The sequence below is a fragment of the Coregonus clupeaformis genome, chromosome 17, assembly GCF_020615455.1.
Source record: "Coregonus clupeaformis isolate EN_2021a chromosome 17, ASM2061545v1, whole genome shotgun sequence".
Taxonomy (NCBI): Eukaryota; Metazoa; Chordata; class Actinopteri; order Salmoniformes; family Salmonidae; genus Coregonus; species Coregonus clupeaformis.
The window spans coordinates 42222830-42239066 of NC_059208.1; the positions used below are offsets into that span (position 1 = coordinate 42222830).

The window sequence follows — 16237 nt, forward strand, 5'->3', positions numbered from 1 at the left end:
CAGGAGAGTTGGGTTTGGGTGTAGAAACCCCTACCGGGAGTGTCCCAAGTCACACAAAGCCTCCTAAGACTCTAAACTTAACTCTACCTGAGCCTTTCAGATAGCCTTGCATAGACGTGAGTGGAATCAATGGATACAAATATTAGCCTGGTCCCAGATCTGTTTGTGCTGTCTTTCTAACAATGACCATAGGAGTAGGCGAGACAGCACAAACAGATGTGAGACCAGGCTATAAGAACATATGTACTTACAGCTGACAGTGAGGTTGAAGGGGGCACTGCTATTGCTCTCTAGTTTGTTGGAGGCTGTGCAGTAGATGGGTCCGACCAGATCCTTCCTGAACACTCCAGCCACGGTCAGCACTGTGGAGTTTGCACTCAAAGTCACATGATTCCCATCGGCGACCAGCGGGGCAGTGCCGTTGAGCCACTTGTACATGAGGAAGGATCCTTTGGCCGAACAGGTCAAGACCACAGTGCTGTTGAACTCGAACGCTTCATTCAGGTTGGACTTGATGGTCACGACAGAGACCGGTTCTAAAGAGGGGAGGGAGGAGGTAGAGGAGGGTGAATGGGAGGATGAGGTGATGTGATAGGCAAACAGAGCAAGGGGTGTCAGGGTAATTGTTATGTCAGTGCTTGAGTTTTGAGGCAGAGTGAGGGGAGAGTGGCGGATTAATGAACCTGTACTCTAAGGCTAAGCAATGTTCTTTGGTAGTAGAAGACTAGGGGGGATGGAGCGAAAGTATTAAACTCCTGAATAGTAAACAACAGGTTGGCAGCAAAGGCTTTCTGAACATGTTGTGAACTGAACAAGTGCTCATTCAATGGCTGTGATGTCATAGAATAAACTGCAGTTTAACTGACCAAAAATACACATGGGTCATTCTAATCTGACCTAACAAAATGGTATATAACCTCTTAATGGTTTTACACTTTGCCATAAACCTGAAAGTCCAGTTAACGTGTCAGCCATTTTCCCTAGTTCTGACTCATCATTGCCATCCTTCAAGCTTTGAATATGTGACACAGCACGCAAATGGGGCAGATGACGAACGTTACTACTTTACATGAGAAGCATTTGAAAAAATGCAAACTTTTTGCATCAAAATGCATTTTTGGGGGGCAGATATGCCTTCTTGAACATGTGAACTTTCAATTACAAACCAGTATGCGAAAAGTTCATGCTAATAAAAAATGTAAATTGCGAGCCTAGTTGGTAAGGCACGGAAAAAGACAGGAACCTTCCCGCTAGCCGTGATTGGTTGAAATAATAGAGGGGCTGGACATGCAGAGGGATGAGTTCTGATTGGTCTGCTATGTCACAGGCTTCTGTCTATAACAAGAATGGGAGCTTCTTTGGTCAGTATGTAGATCATTTTTCTACCACAGGATTTTTAAAAGATATAGCCATGGACAACCGCAAATGTTGGTACAGCTCTCAACAACATTGCTGCCCTGAATTTAGTTGGAGCTATCGATAAATCTCAGTGCGAAAAAGTTGTGAGAGACTACTTTCTGGAGGACGATCATCATGCCATGCTGACTCTCTGACTCTGAAAAATAATCAGACGACGAGGAAATTCCTGACTTTAGTAATGTTCAAAATGTTGTCAGAGAACGAGACATTGCAGAGTTTTCTGATGACAGTGATGGGGAAGAACCGGAGATCGACAGTGTTTGTTAAAATGGACAGCTTCAGTCGGCTGATTCTAGCCATCCCTTCTGGTTAGTTCTAGTCGGGCAGCTTAGTCTCCCATTCAGAGGAGACTTTTGTTATTGTCTTATTGATGAAGATTTACATTTTACATTTTACATTTTAGTCATTTAGCAGACGCTCTTATCCAGAGCGACTTACAGGAGCAATTAGGGTTAAGTGCCTTGCTCAAGGGCACATTAACGTCATTTAGCAGACGCTCTTAGCCAGAGCGACTCACAAATTGGTGCGTTCACCCTATAGCCAGTGGGATAACCACTTTACAATTTGGGGGGGTTAGAAGGATTACTTTATCCTATCCCAGGTATTCCTTAAAGAGGTGGGGTTTCAAATGTCTCCGGAAGGTGGTGAGTGACTCCGCTGTCCTGGCGTCGTGAGGGAGCTTGTTCCACCATTGGGGTGCCAGAGCAGCGAACAGTTTTGACTGGGCTGAGCGGGAGCTATGCTTCCGCAGAGGAAGGGGAGCCAGCAGGCCAGAGGTGGATGAACGCAATGCCCTCGTTTGGGTGTAGGGACGCCAATTACTTATCACCACATCTCGTTCAGCCTATCAGCGGCCTAGATTCCCGGGACTTGAGTTTCAGTTAGTGTATGACCTCACCATGTGGTTAGAAAAGTGCTTTCCCAATCCTGATGAGCACTACCACAGTTTCCCCCCTGCTGAACTTTTCCTCCCGTGGACTGAATCCCTGTCTGTCTGATTAATTGTGTGTGCATCTAAACGTGAGATCTGTGTCCTATTATGTGGAGCTAAGTTGTGTGATCTATTGTGTTGAGCTTGTTAGCTAGCTCCCGCTACCGTTAACATTTTGCATTGGAATGCATGAGCATTTAGCAAGACTGTTAGCGATTAGCCGTTTATTAGCATTGCTCATTTTATGATGCTAGGTTATTTTCTATTCTACATATATCGCTCATGCTCATTGTGTTTATATTATGTATTCATTTCAACATTACTGTAATGTTTACTTGAGCACATTTGCCTGAGTTTCATGTGTACAAGTCCACTAGGCTGTTCCCTTACGAAAAAAGATTGCAGTCAGAGTGCAGTATAACTGCAGTACACTGCAGTATAACTGTAGCATGCTGCAAATACTGCGTCCAAAATACCACAGTCGACTGCAGTTACTGCACTTTTACTGCAGTTTCAAAACTCGGTCTTGGACCCCTTGTCCCTTGTACCCCTCCTGGTCTCGGTCTTGACTCAGTCTCGGATTCGATTTGCTCCGGTCTTGATCTTGAATCGGTCTTGCTTTAGGTGGTCTCGAACACAACACTGACTAGGCCTTATGCCTGATGTAGTGTATAGCCGTTGCTGTTATGTACTTAACCTGCACTAGCTTCTACAGCCATGTCATTCATATTATAGCACTGAAATCAGTGTAATGCCTGTTCTCATAGACTAGACGTAACATAGTAAACATAAATCCGGGACACTCAAATTGGTTACATAAGGCAGAAGGTTACTTAAGGCAAAAATAAAATTAGGGTGGATGGGTGGGCATATAACGTGAACATCTAGCAACCTAAAGGTTGCGTGTTCGTATCTCATTACGGACAACTTTAGCATTTGAGCTAATTAGCAACTTTGCAACTACTTACAACTTTTTAGATACTTTGCAACTACTTAGCATGTTAGCTAATCCTTCCCCTAACCTTAACTCTTTAACCTGACTCCTAACCTTAACCTAGCCTTGCAATTCGTAACATATCATACAAATTGTAATTCGTAACATATCATACTAATTGGGGTGTCACGGATTTACATTTATTATGTTACGTCTACCCTGGAGTCCAGGTTGATGCCCGGTAAAACGTTTACGTTGACACGTTTATCTATTTTGATATTGATACTGCACTATTGAGGAAGAGCTTGCAAGTAAGCTGCAAGTAAGCGTGTCACTGTACCGTTTACACTTGCTGTATCCTGTGTATGTGAAAATAAACTTTACTTTGATTTGGTTTGATATAGTGTGTGTTTACCAGAGACAATAATGTAAAGACCAACATGACCTGCATCAAATTCAGGTTAGGATATAAGCCAAGGACTAGATAAAGTGCATTTTTACCTGGAGTTATTTGTTGTTGTAGGCTACTACTTTCACCACTCTCACTCAGTTTAGCACAAGGCCATAAACTGGTTGGTTGTTTAGCAACAAAACCGAAGCGTGTGCAAACAGACGGGGCTGGCTTAGATTGTTGACAACAATATTTAGTCTCCAAAGGTTTATTGAAAACATAAATACATTTGCACAATGAGGACTTGGTATCTCTCAAATACATCGTTCCAGTTGTTGGTTAGCTAGCTAGCAAATTTGAGCCATATTAGCGTTGACATGAAATCAGTAAAAACACCTCAAAACAGGACATGGTAACAAGAACAAGATAAAACTATCTGAAACGAGCCGCCTACGATTCCCCACATGGCAGCTTCTTGTGATTGTTGCTAGCTATCTAACCGTTCAGATTCATTAAAAAAGCATGGCTTCCGGCCCCATGGATGCGCGCACATCATTTTTGTGACGTTGTCAGCCAACCCGTCTATAGACAGAAACATGTCCCTATGTGAATCCTTAAAGAGATGGGTGGGGCTAAGGCTTAAGAGGTTGTGAGCGATGCTGAATGGGCGTAAACAAAGAATAGCTCTCTGACGAGTGTGAAAAACTTTGAATGGCTTTTCTCAACAGGGTATACAAGATTATCAACGTTTAAAGCAGCATAGCTTTCCCATAGCTTTCTCCAACTTCAGTGTATGATATACAAATTTGAAGCTCTGAGTCTGTACTTTTATGCATTGTAAAAAAAAAAGCTAATTACTTAAAGCGGCAATCAGCAGTTGAAACAATAAAAAAGCGTTTCCCCGCCCCTGTTTTGGTAAAAAGCTGAGGGATGGGGCTGGAGAAATGTAACCATTCTCAAATTCATAGACAGAGCTATGGATGCAAGGACTGATATCAAAATGATAGATTTAACATTGTTTTGAGGCTATGTAGTCTTTGTTGACATTTCCTTTGTTTACATTGGAGTACTACAAGCTTATATTTTCCGTTCTGATGGAGTACGACAGTTAACTTAAACTAAGCTCATGAGGCATTTATAAGTTAGATTTTTCAGGAATCAGTGGGTACATATCATTAATTTATTAGTCCAAAAATGGATGTAGCAACTGCTGATTGCCCATTTAAATTTGACTTAAGACCCCAAAGATAAATTGCGTCACATAGCCTACAGTGCATTCAGAAAGTATTCACACACCTTGACTTTTTCCACATTTTGTTGTGTTACAGCCTGAATTTAAAATGGATTAGATTGAGATTTTGTGTCACTGGCCTACAGACAATAACCCATAATGTCATAGTGGAATTATGTTTTTAGATATGTTTACAAATTAATTAAACATTAAAAAATGAAATGTATTCAACCCCTTTGTTATGGCAAGCCTAAATAAGTTCAGGAGTAAAAATGTGCTTAACAAGTCACATAAGTTGCATGGACTCACTGTGTGCAATAATGGTGTTTAACATGATTTTTGAATGACTACCTTATCTCTGAGGTATGACTACACATACAATTATCTGTAAGGTTCCTCAGTCGAGCAGTGAATTTCAAACACAGATCCAACCACAAAGACCAGGTAGGTTTTCCAATGCCTCGCAAAGAAGGTAGATGGGTAAAAATAAAAAAGCAGACATTGAATATCCCTGAGCATGGTGAAGTTATGAATTACACTTTGGATGGTGTATCAATACACCCAGTCACTACAAAGATACAAGCGTCCTTCCTAACTCAGTTGTCGGAGAGGAAGGAAACCGCTTAGGGATTTCACTATGGTGACTATAAAACAGTTACAGAGTTTAATGGCTGTGATAGGAGAAAACTGAGGATGGATCAACAACATTGTAGTTACTCCAGAATACTAACCTAATTGAAAGAGTGAAAAGAAGGAAGCCTGTACAGAATAAAAATATGCCAAAACATGCATCCTGTTTGCAACAAAGCACTAAAGTAATACTACAAAAATGTGGCAAAGCATTCAACTTTTTGTACTCACTCAAGTGTTATGTTTGGGGCAAATCCAATACAACACATTACTGAGTACCATTCTCCATATTTTCAAGCATAGTGGTGGCTGCATCATGTTATGGGCATGTATATATTTTTTATTATTATTATATATATTTTTAGGGGTTAGGTCAGCTTTAATATTGCATATAGATTATGGGTTCTATCAATGTAATTGTCTGCATCATTTCCAATCCCCCATATAGTTTTTTCTTCATTATTTTACCCTAACCCTACCACCCCTCCCATAATTGGAGTAAACTAATGGAAAACAATACTTAGGCTTCTACTTCCATCTTATACATACTATATACAGTGCATTCAGAAAGTATTCAGACCCCTTGACTTTTTCCACGTTTTGTTACGTTACAGCCTTATTCTAAAATTGATTAAATATTTTCTTCCCCCTCATCAATCTACACACAAGACTCCATAATGACAAAGCAAAAACTTTTGCAAATTTTTGCAAGTGTATTAAAAATAAATAATGGAAGTATCACATTTACATAAGTATTCAGACCCTTTCCTCAGTACTTTGTTGAAGCACCTTAGAAAGCGATTACATCCTCGAGTCTTCTTGGGTATGACGCTACAAGCTTGGCACACCTGTATTTGGGAAGTTTCTCCCATTCTTCTCTGCAGATCCTCTCAAGCTCTGTCAGGTTGGAAGGGCGGCGTCACTGCACAGCTATTTTCAGGTCTCTCCAGAGATGTTCGATCGGGTTCAAGTCCGGGCTCTGGCTGGGCCACTCAAGGATATTCAGACAAGCCACTCCTGCGTTGTCTTGGCTCTGTGCTTAGGGTTGTTGTCGTGTTGGAAGGTGAACCTTCGCCCCAGTCTGAGGTCCTGAGAGCTCTGGAGCAGGTTTTCATCAAGGATCTCTCTGTACTTTGCTCCATTCATCTTTCCCTCGATCCTGACTAGTCTCCCAGTCCCTGCCACTGAAAAACATCCCCACAGCATGATGCAGCCACCACCATGCTTCACCGTAGGGATGGTGCCAGGTTTCCTCCAGACGTGACGCTTGGCATTCAGGCCAAAAAGTTCAATCTTGGTTTCATCAGACCAGATAATCTTGTTTCTCATGGTCTGAGAGTCCTTTAGGTGCCTTTTGGCAAACTCCAAGCGGGCTATCATGTGCCTTTTACTGAGAAGTGGCTTTCGTCTGGCCACTCTACCATAAAGGCCTGATTGGTGTAGTGCTGCAGAGATGGTTGTCCTTCTGGAAGGTTCTCCCATCTCCACAGAGGAACTCTGGAGCTCTGTCAGAGTGACCAATAGGTTCTTGGTCACCTCCCTGACCATGGCCCTTCTCTCCTGATTGCTCAGTTTGGCCAGGTAGCCAGCTCTAGGAAGAGTCTTGGTGGTTCCAAACTTCTTCCATTTAAGAATGATGGAGGCCACTGTGTTCTTGGGGACCTTCAATGATGCAGAAATAGTTTGGTACCCTTCCCCAGATCTGTGCCTCGACACAATCCTGTCTCGGAGCTCCACATGACAATTCCTTTGACCTCATTGCTTAATTTTTGCTCTGACACTCACTGTCAACTGTGGAACCTTATATAGACAGGTGTGTGCCTTTCCAAATCATGTCCAATCAATTGAATTTATCACAGGTGGACTCCAATGAAGTTGTAGAAACATCTCAAGGATGATCAATGGAAACAGGATGCACCTGAGCTCAATTTCGAGTCCCATAGCAAAGGGTCTGAATATTTATGTAAACAAGGTATTTCTGTTTTTTATTTTTTATACATTTGCAAAAATGTATTTGTTTTCGCTTTGTCATTGTGGGGTATTGTGTGTAGATTGTTGAGCCATAAAAATTATGTAATCCATTTTAGAATAAGGCTGTAACGTAACAAAATGTGGAAAAAATCATGTGGTTTGAATACTTTCCGAATATACTGTACATTTTACACTAGTTATCTTATTTTGTTTTACTTTTTGTCCCACCCTTCAGCTACACTCAACCCCTCCCATCGATCTCTGAAAACCCATCAGTTTAGATTTCTACTTTCCATATATTTTTCAACTGTGCTGTGATGTTTCACAAAAGCTCTGAACTTTTCTATTCTCCTAGTTTCTACAGATTTTAAATTAAAGATGAACATTTTTACTAAGAGTTTTATTATATTATTGACGATCGAATGACTGTGGCTTTTCAAGTCACCCAGCAGTGCTATTTGCAGAGTTAGGTTTAGGTAAATGTCGACAGACAAGTTCCTTAGCTTCTCCCCCTTTCATATTCCTCCTCCATTTGTGTGGTAATGTGGCAATCAGTTGGTTGTAATTTTGGATCGAGCAGACATTTGTTAGCTGCATGTGTGACAGCTTCACCAACTCTATTTATGATATCATTAACAAAGATTATACAAGTTTATTTATATTTGTTGTAATATTTGTTCTGTTATGGTGGATTAAACTGAAATTGCAACCAGCTTTCTATGGTTAAAAAAATAGCGATATTTTAGAGATGATTTCATTTCACCTCAAGGTCAAGAGGCTAATTTTTAACACGGGGTGAGCCTTTCTTACTTCTGCTGGAGAACCAGTTCAGAGTTTAAGTATAACTTTTGTATGACTCGAAGCCTTTAGTGAGCGGTTCAATGCTTTAACATTTAATAATTTTAGCCCACCGAATTCGTATTTATTATATAAATAGGCCCGTTTAATTTTGTAAGGCTTGCCGTTCCAAATAAAATTTAATATTTTTTGCTCATAGAATTAAAAAAACTAGTTGTTCGGTGTAGGCAAGGCCATAAGTAAATAGGAAAACTGGGATATGACTAAAGAATTAATCAGGGTGATTTTTCCACAAATAGACAGGTATTTACATTTCCATGGTAGCAAGATCTTATTAATTTTTTGCTAACTAAAAATGTATAGTAGTGAGATTATTTATTTATTTTGGGATATATACCGAGTATGTCCACTTCACCGTCAGACCATTTTATTGGTAAACTACACGGTAATGTAATATGGTACACTTATCATAGTTCGGTTGTAATCCAGAGAGGTTAGAAAAGTTATCTAGATCCTCTATGAGGCTGTGCAGGGATCCAAATTGCAGATTTAAAAGAACATGAGTCGTCAGTGTTCAATGACACCTTTGTTTTTAAGCCCTGGATTTCTAGCCCCTTGATTTTATTGTTGGATCTGATTTGAATAGCTAACATTTCGATGGCCATAATAAATATATATGCCGATAGTGGACAACCCTGTTTTTGTCCTCTTGACAGTCTAATACTTTCTGAGAAGTAGCCATTATTTATTATTTTACACCTGGGGTTACTATACATAACTTTAACCCATTGTATAAGAGATTTTCCTAAATTAAATAGTCCAGGCATTTATATATATTAATTATAGTCGTACTTTATCAAAAGCCTTTTAAAAATAGGCAATGAATACCAGGCCTGGGTTCCCAGATACTTGTCTTATATTATCTCCAATGTATCGTGTAAAAAAACCTGTCTGACTAGGATGAATAATATCTGACAATACCTTTTTAATTCTATGCGCTATGCATTTTGTTATGGGTATGCTTGTAATCGTTAAGGACTGGGGAGTTTTCATGATAAAAAAATAAATATAGAATGTATCTAAGCACAGGAAAACCTGATTCAGTCTGCTTTCCAACAGACACTGGAGTTGCTTACCAAGAAGACAGTGAATGTTCCTGAGTGGCCGAGTTACAGTTTTGACTTAAATCTACTTGAAAATCTGTGGCAGACCTGGAAAAGGTTGTCTAGAAATGACCAACAACCAATTTGACAGAGCTTGAAGAATTTTGAAAAGAGTAATACGCAAATATTGTACAATTCAGGTGTGGAAATCTCTTAGAGACTTACCCAGAAAGACTCACATCTGTAATCGCTTCCAAAGGTGCTTCTACAAAGTATTGACTCAGGGGTGGGAATACTCATGTAAATGAGATATTTCTGCATTTCATTTTCAATAAATGTGCAAGAATGTCAAAAAACATGTTTTCACTTTGTCATTATGGGGTATTGTGTGTAGATGGGTGAGATTTTTGTATTTATTATACACTTTTAATTCAGGCTGTAACACAACAAAATGTGGAATAAGTCAAGGGGTATGAATACTTTCTGAAGGCACTGTATGTGTCTAGCTGAGATATGGCAAAACTAATTTGGGATATTGGCATGGATAAGCATCAATCCGGGAAATCCGTTGTGCCATCACAGACACCCACACTGCTGAAGATAGGCCTAGGTCTGTAGCAATACAGTATCATGCCAGTGACATAACTCCATCCCATATTGCTAGAGTGTGGTAGTAGGTTAGAAGGTCCCTTTTCCAAGCAACAGGGCCACACCCTAAAGATGGATTTAATTCAAAGACCCTGAGCCTATAGGCTTAGCAGCACCTTTTCAGTTTATTTCTCACTTTGATCGTTTTAGGCTTTTATATATTTTTCTCCCCAATTTTGTCACAGTCTTGTCCCATCGCTGCAACTCCCGTACGGACTCGGGAGAGGTGAAGGTCGAGAGCCATGTGTCCTCCGAAACACGACCCCGAAAAGCCGCACTGCTTCTTGACACACTGCTCGCTTAACCAGGAAGTAAATAACAAAGTTGATTTTGGCAAACATATGCCAAAATGTGTACTCACCTAGAACTCTGAGCGCCGTTACACCTGTGCGCTGTTCTGCAGCACTTGTGACCATGGTCACCGCATAGTCCCCGCTATCCTTCGCCGTCAAGGTTCCCAGTTTCAATTCACCGGTGGATGAATTCAGTGACACTCTTCCTGCGTAGCCAGCGCCAACTGTCTCTCCTTTAGGCGCAGAAGTGACAACAGCTACAAGTCCACTAGCACCTTTGAAATTCCAAGATACTGTGATAAAGTTGCCTACATCTGTGGGCATGATGATGGTTTTGAACGTGACGTTCTTTCCCTGTACTCCCTCCAAGGGGCCCGCTGGCAGTACGCTCTGCCCGTTGCAGCGTCCTGAGAGAAACCAGTTTGAGTACAGGTGTTCACTTCAACATATAAGTGTGTGATAGACATCAAGACAGAAGCAAGCTATAAGCAATGCACTAGTGAACAACTATAAATACATGTTTGTTATGGTAGCCTATTATTGGCCTGAAAAAGGCATTCTACTACAACAACGCCAATGCACCTTCAGATTGCGTCTCCAAAAACAAACCCACCCAAACACATCTCAAAACATTTTGTTTTCTTCGGTCCACTATTAAATGTAGGGCTAACAATAATTCATATATTCATGAATCTTACCAACAGCTGACAGCAAAATGACAAGCGACCTCAAATTAAACAAATCCATCCCAGATGTCTGGAACCCTTCTTGCGACAGAGAATAATGCGGACTACCAGTTGCTTTCACAAACTGAATGAGTACTCTCCCTAATGGTACACACCCAGTAAAGGTGTCAACATCAGTAAACCCGCCTCTTAGAATGGATTGCTACCCCATCCACATACCACACTCTATTTTGACATACTACCAACTCTTATTACTGCTGAGAATGAAAAAAATCGAATAAATTATACTGTCTAGTTGTGTGCCCAAAATATTTCAAATAGCCTAACAATTTATGACACGTCATCATATCAGCTCATATAATGGCAAGGCTACTATTACTGCAAATGTAGCAATTCAACCATTTAAGAAAAACTAAATACAATGTATTGCTTGAAAAGTAGGAATTACTGTACCTTTCCACCATGGGAAACAATTTCTAAGACAAAAAAATACATCTATGTTTTAAAAAGATATTCACCCCAAACCCTAAAAAACATTGTACAGTAGTCTACTGTAATTGTTTTAGGTAAACGTTGGATTTTGCCATCTGCCTTGACAGGGCTGACACCCAGTGGAATAAGGTAGACAAGGTTTCATCTTGACAGTTCAGTTGTACAGTGGGCAGAAGGTTTGGGTCTTCCTTAGGCAGACGGGTTGCCTCCCACATTAACTATGTTTCTAGGTCTGGAATTTCTGAGACTAGGTCTTGGAGGCAGAATATCAGACAGAAGTAAAGAAAAATTCAGTCTGGACAATAAAGTATCTATTCTATTCTACCGTAGATCCTTGAGACATGGTACATCGTTGAGATCTCTCATGACCTGTATAGATGTGCCAATACAGTGCACAACATCCTGTGAGACAGCGGGAACTGGAATCTTCAATGTACATTTAAAGTCACTTTTATGTTGACACTAGCTGCGTTACACAAATATGAACCTTACAATTATCTCATAACCTGTAACTGAAGGAGTCAGGTGAATTAAGAACTCCTTTACATGGAGTGTATTTTCCAGTTTTCCTCAATGCCTTGACTATAGGCCTACTGACACCCTGTGGCACTGGTTAGCATTGTGGAGTGGCTGTATTACACTGTTAACTACTGATCCTGTGTCAGATTAGTGATGGCCTCATACTGTGTGAAGATGTGGCTGTGGTAAGAGAAGCTGAAGGTTGGCCAGGGGATGTTGTGCTGTGAAAATCGATCAAATCTCTCTATCCCAAATAAAAAATACCAGATATAGGCGCTTGTAATCATCTTTTTTATATATACAAGCCTGAAGGTAGGGAATAATCCCCGCTATCTTTCGTCATCAAAGGTACAAGTCGGGCGCAGGTAGATTAATTCAATGACACTCTTCCTGCGTAGCGCCAACTGTCTGTCCTCTGGGCGCAGAAGTGACTACAGGTACAAGTCCACTGCCACCATTGAAATTCCTTGCTACAGTGATAAAGTTGACCACATCTGAGGGTTTGAGGGTGGTATTAAACGTGGCATTCTTTCCCAGTACCACAAACACAGGGCCAGCTGGCAGTTGGCTCTCTCCATTGCAGTATCCTGAGAGAGATTAGTTTTACTTCAGCAAACAAGTGTGGATGGCATGGATATAGGCCTGGACTATCTGCAGTGGTAAGAGAGATACAATCCACCCAATACATCAAGAAAGTTTGTTTTCTTCGCTCCCCTATTTAATGCAACAGTCAAAATGTATTAATTAATCTTACCAACAGCTGACATCAAAAGTCACAAGTGACCTCAAAATAAACAAATCCATCCAGGACGTCTAAAACCGTTCTAGTGACAGAGAAAAATGCATGCTACTTGTCGCTTTTACAAACTGAATGACTCTATTCTGTACTGTACTGTACTCTACTGCACTGTAGATCCTTCTACTGAGACACAATGTATTGTTGAGGCCTCTCATGACTTGTATGAATCTGCCAGTGCAGTGTACAGCATCCTGTGTGACAGACCACCAACGACACAACTACATACAGCAGGAAATTGTAACTTATAGATATGAAATCACGTTTATGTTCATGCACACACAGGACATATGCAAAGACACCAGATTCAGTAGTTTGTATACTGTTTTTTATTCCAAATACCTTTGTGTGTCTATATATTTAACATAAGAGGACTGCGGCCCTCCTACAGTACCCCACACGTAAACTGTAATAATAATAACAATATAATAATATATATTTGTCGTCATTTTCTTAATAATCCATTTAGCACTGGTATAGAAACCTGAGGGAAAATAAGAAAGAAAGAAAAAAAGAAAGAGCATAAAATAAAACAAAATGCACTTTGACCCATCCTTTCCTCTGTATGCACGCACACACACATACAAACTTATGACACCCATATGAATCCCACAGAACACACATTAACACAGGTTTCCTGTCACCTTTGGCCAGAAAGGACTGTGCATTACGTTTCTCCTGTTCTGCTTTGTATAACTATATTGAATCATCATTTTGTCTCATTTGTCATTCCTTTTGCTGAGTATGGTATTCTCCTTTTCCCTTGCTCTTTATATCCAGTATCTTAAATTCTGATCTGTTTGAAGGATTCACAACATATTGTGTTGTTAAACTACGTTCTGTAGCTCTGATGCTCCGTAATGAACTCCGATACACTAACTCTGTGGTTAAAACTCTGTGGCAAAACTAGCTTGTTGATCAGTGGAATGCAAAGCCACACTCTGCTACTGTGACAAGCCAACATGGACTGTAATTTTGAGTCATTTGATCTGGGTATACTGTCAGTATATGTTTTAGAGAAGTCCTCTTTAGACTATTGACCTTTGAACTTTGCTCCCGGGCTTGTGATTGGTGGGAAAGAGACCTAATTTATGCACAAATGGTCATGATCTCCACATTGGCTTTTTTAAGGATCTTTAATGACAAACCAAAAACATGAGTCAATAACTAAACAGTGACCAAGAAACCAATGACAACAATAAAAATATATAACGAAAGAAAGAAAGATATAAAATAAATTAGGCGAGTTAGACTCTGAGAGAAAGCAAATAAAAAACACCTTTTTTTTATCCTCTGGTTTTACATGTCCCAGAATTCCAAAGTTCTTGCAGCAGCTCTGGGGAAAAAATATGCATCTTCTTGTGAGAACCAACTTCTCTAAGCGCAAGAGTTTCTGTGTAAGTGTGTGTGGTTGAAGTCTCTATGGTCCCCTGAACCGCTCTGGCGCTTGTGGGATAGGTGAAGTCCTCCATCAGATCCAAGTGAAAGAGAGAGAGAAGGTCAAAAGCTAAACCGGGCAGTTTGAACACACTTATGCCTACTGTCGAACGGTCACCAGATGGTCTCTCAATGCACCGTAGGCAGCTAACTGTCATATGTGGTCAAAAGTCATTTTCCACTCCATAGACAGCCTGTTCCATTGCTTAGCAGGACTCCTGGTTTAGGAGGACGGCCTTGACTGGGTTGGTATCTCCACAAATTCGGCCGTGGAGAATAACCCCTTCGCCACCCTCTCAAATGTGTCAGAGTGGTTTGATCCTGCCGTGCAATGCGCTACAAGCTCACAGCCCCCTCCGCTCCTCGTTCCTACGCGTTTCTCTGTAAGAACCCTGACCTTTGACTTTTAACCCTCCACTCTTGTCACATGTCCAACCCCTCCGTCCCTCCTCAGTCTTGTTTCCCCAGCAGCAGGTCTGTGGTGGGCGTCTTGGCCGGGGGTAAGGGCCGTGGAGGGGGCGTGGGCTTAGGTTTGGGGCGCTTGGGGCTCACTGTGCCGCAGCCGCCCCCCTCGCTGTCGGTATTGGTGGAGGAGGGGGGCGGGGGTGGAGGGAGGCGGGGCAGGGACAGGGAAGAGTGTGGACCGAGGTGGGGCGGGATGCGTGAGCAGGACGATGCCGACCTCAGGCTCTGGATGCGCCGGCACTCCTGGCAGATCCGCACGTGGGCACAGCTCCGAGAGGGAGGTGCCGTGGCAGCCTCGGGCGGGGGAGGGGGCGTTGTGGTGTTGGCACCCAGCGGGTCCTCCAGGAGGCGCTGTGGCCCCGGACCCATGTCTGACGGTCCCCCCCCTATGGCCCCGCACACCCCCCCTGCTGCTCCCCCGCCACCCGTCAGGTGGCCCGAGCTGCTGTACAGCTTGCCGTTGCTGAGGCGCATCTCGCGGACTAGGCGGATGGGTCTCGGGACACCCAGCTGGAGGCGGCTGGGGTGGCGCAGGACGCCGCCAGTGCTGGCCAAGGGCCGCCGGCGCCGAGAGCGTGAGCTCTTCTTACAGGAGATGGCGTTGCGGAATTCAGTCAGCATCTCCTGACACACTGACACCTAGGAGAGAGAGAAGAGGAAGATAGAGAGAGAGAGAGGGAGAACGACAGAGAGAGGGAGAGGAGCGATATGGAGATTTAATTTTTTTTACATTTTAGTCATTTTAGCAGACGCTCTTATCCAGAGCGACTTACAGTTAGTGAGTTCATACTGGAAACGAACCCCACAACCCTGGCGTTGCAAGCACCATGCTCTACCAACTGAGCTACACGGGGGGAGATGAAGAGAGAAGGGGATGATAGTGTGAATGTGGTAGAGAGAGAGGGAGAGAAAGAGAGAGCAAAATCTTCCGAGGTTTACTAAAGCTGTTGTACTGTTCAAATACGGTGTGACCTCTGGGCAACGAAAATATGAGTAATGAGTAGCTACCTCTAGTGACACTATTCAAAAGGATGTCAAATACAGAACAGAGATAAAGATGGAGAGAGGGAGAGACAACTGAGACAGGAATCACAAAAACAAACAAAGCAGCAAGCAGAGATAAAGCAGGAGCAAATGAAAGTCACAAACAGCGTTTTACCCAGACGACAATGAAATAAACAACACAATGGACTAGAGAGAGGAATAACAATGACCAACACAAAACACAGAGAGAGAGACAAAGGAGCGAGGGATAGAGAGAGGGAGAGAGAGGGAGAGAGAGAGAGGGGGAGAGAGGGATAGAGAGAGAGGGAGAGAGAGGGAGAGAGAGCGGGGGAGAGAGAACTGAATTACAGACAGCCTAGACAGAGAGCTAGGGAGACGAGGGAGCGAGAGAGCGACGGAGAGGGAGAAAGAAAGGAAACGCAGACGACGACCATCACCCTCTGTTTGCTTGCAGCCATTTACACATCAGCACAACGACACCAAAGCAC

At 42.1% G+C, this 16237-nt stretch overlaps 2 protein-coding genes across 4 annotated transcripts in view; both read right to left on the reverse strand.

Annotated features, from left to right (window-relative positions):
* The window catches only part of LOC121586437 (carcinoembryonic antigen-related cell adhesion molecule 1-like), a 29498-nt gene extending 18354 nt beyond the window's left edge, over positions 1 to 11144 (reverse strand). Inside the window, exons 1-3 of the mRNA XM_041903111.2 lie at positions 11048 to 11144; positions 10418 to 10756; positions 252 to 536 (exon numbers count right to left, since the gene is read on the reverse strand). Coding sequence (XP_041759045.2) covers positions 252 to 536; positions 10418 to 10756; positions 11048 to 11096 — 673 coding nt within the window. The 5' untranslated portion in view covers positions 11097 to 11144. The remainder of the gene's footprint in view (positions 1 to 251; positions 537 to 10417; positions 10757 to 11047) is intronic.
* A 2031-nt stretch (positions 11145 to 13175) lies between these two features.
* The window catches only part of LOC121586438 (glutamate receptor ionotropic, kainate 5-like), a 115700-nt gene continuing 112638 nt past the window's right edge, over positions 13176 to 16237 (reverse strand). For all 3 annotated transcript variants that reach the window (XM_041903114.1, XM_041903113.2, XM_041903112.2), the window contains exon 21: positions 13176 to 15383. In XM_041903114.1, coding sequence (XP_041759048.1) covers positions 14730 to 15383 — 654 coding nt within the window. In that variant the 3' untranslated portion in view covers positions 13176 to 14729. The remainder of the gene's footprint in view (positions 15384 to 16237) is intronic.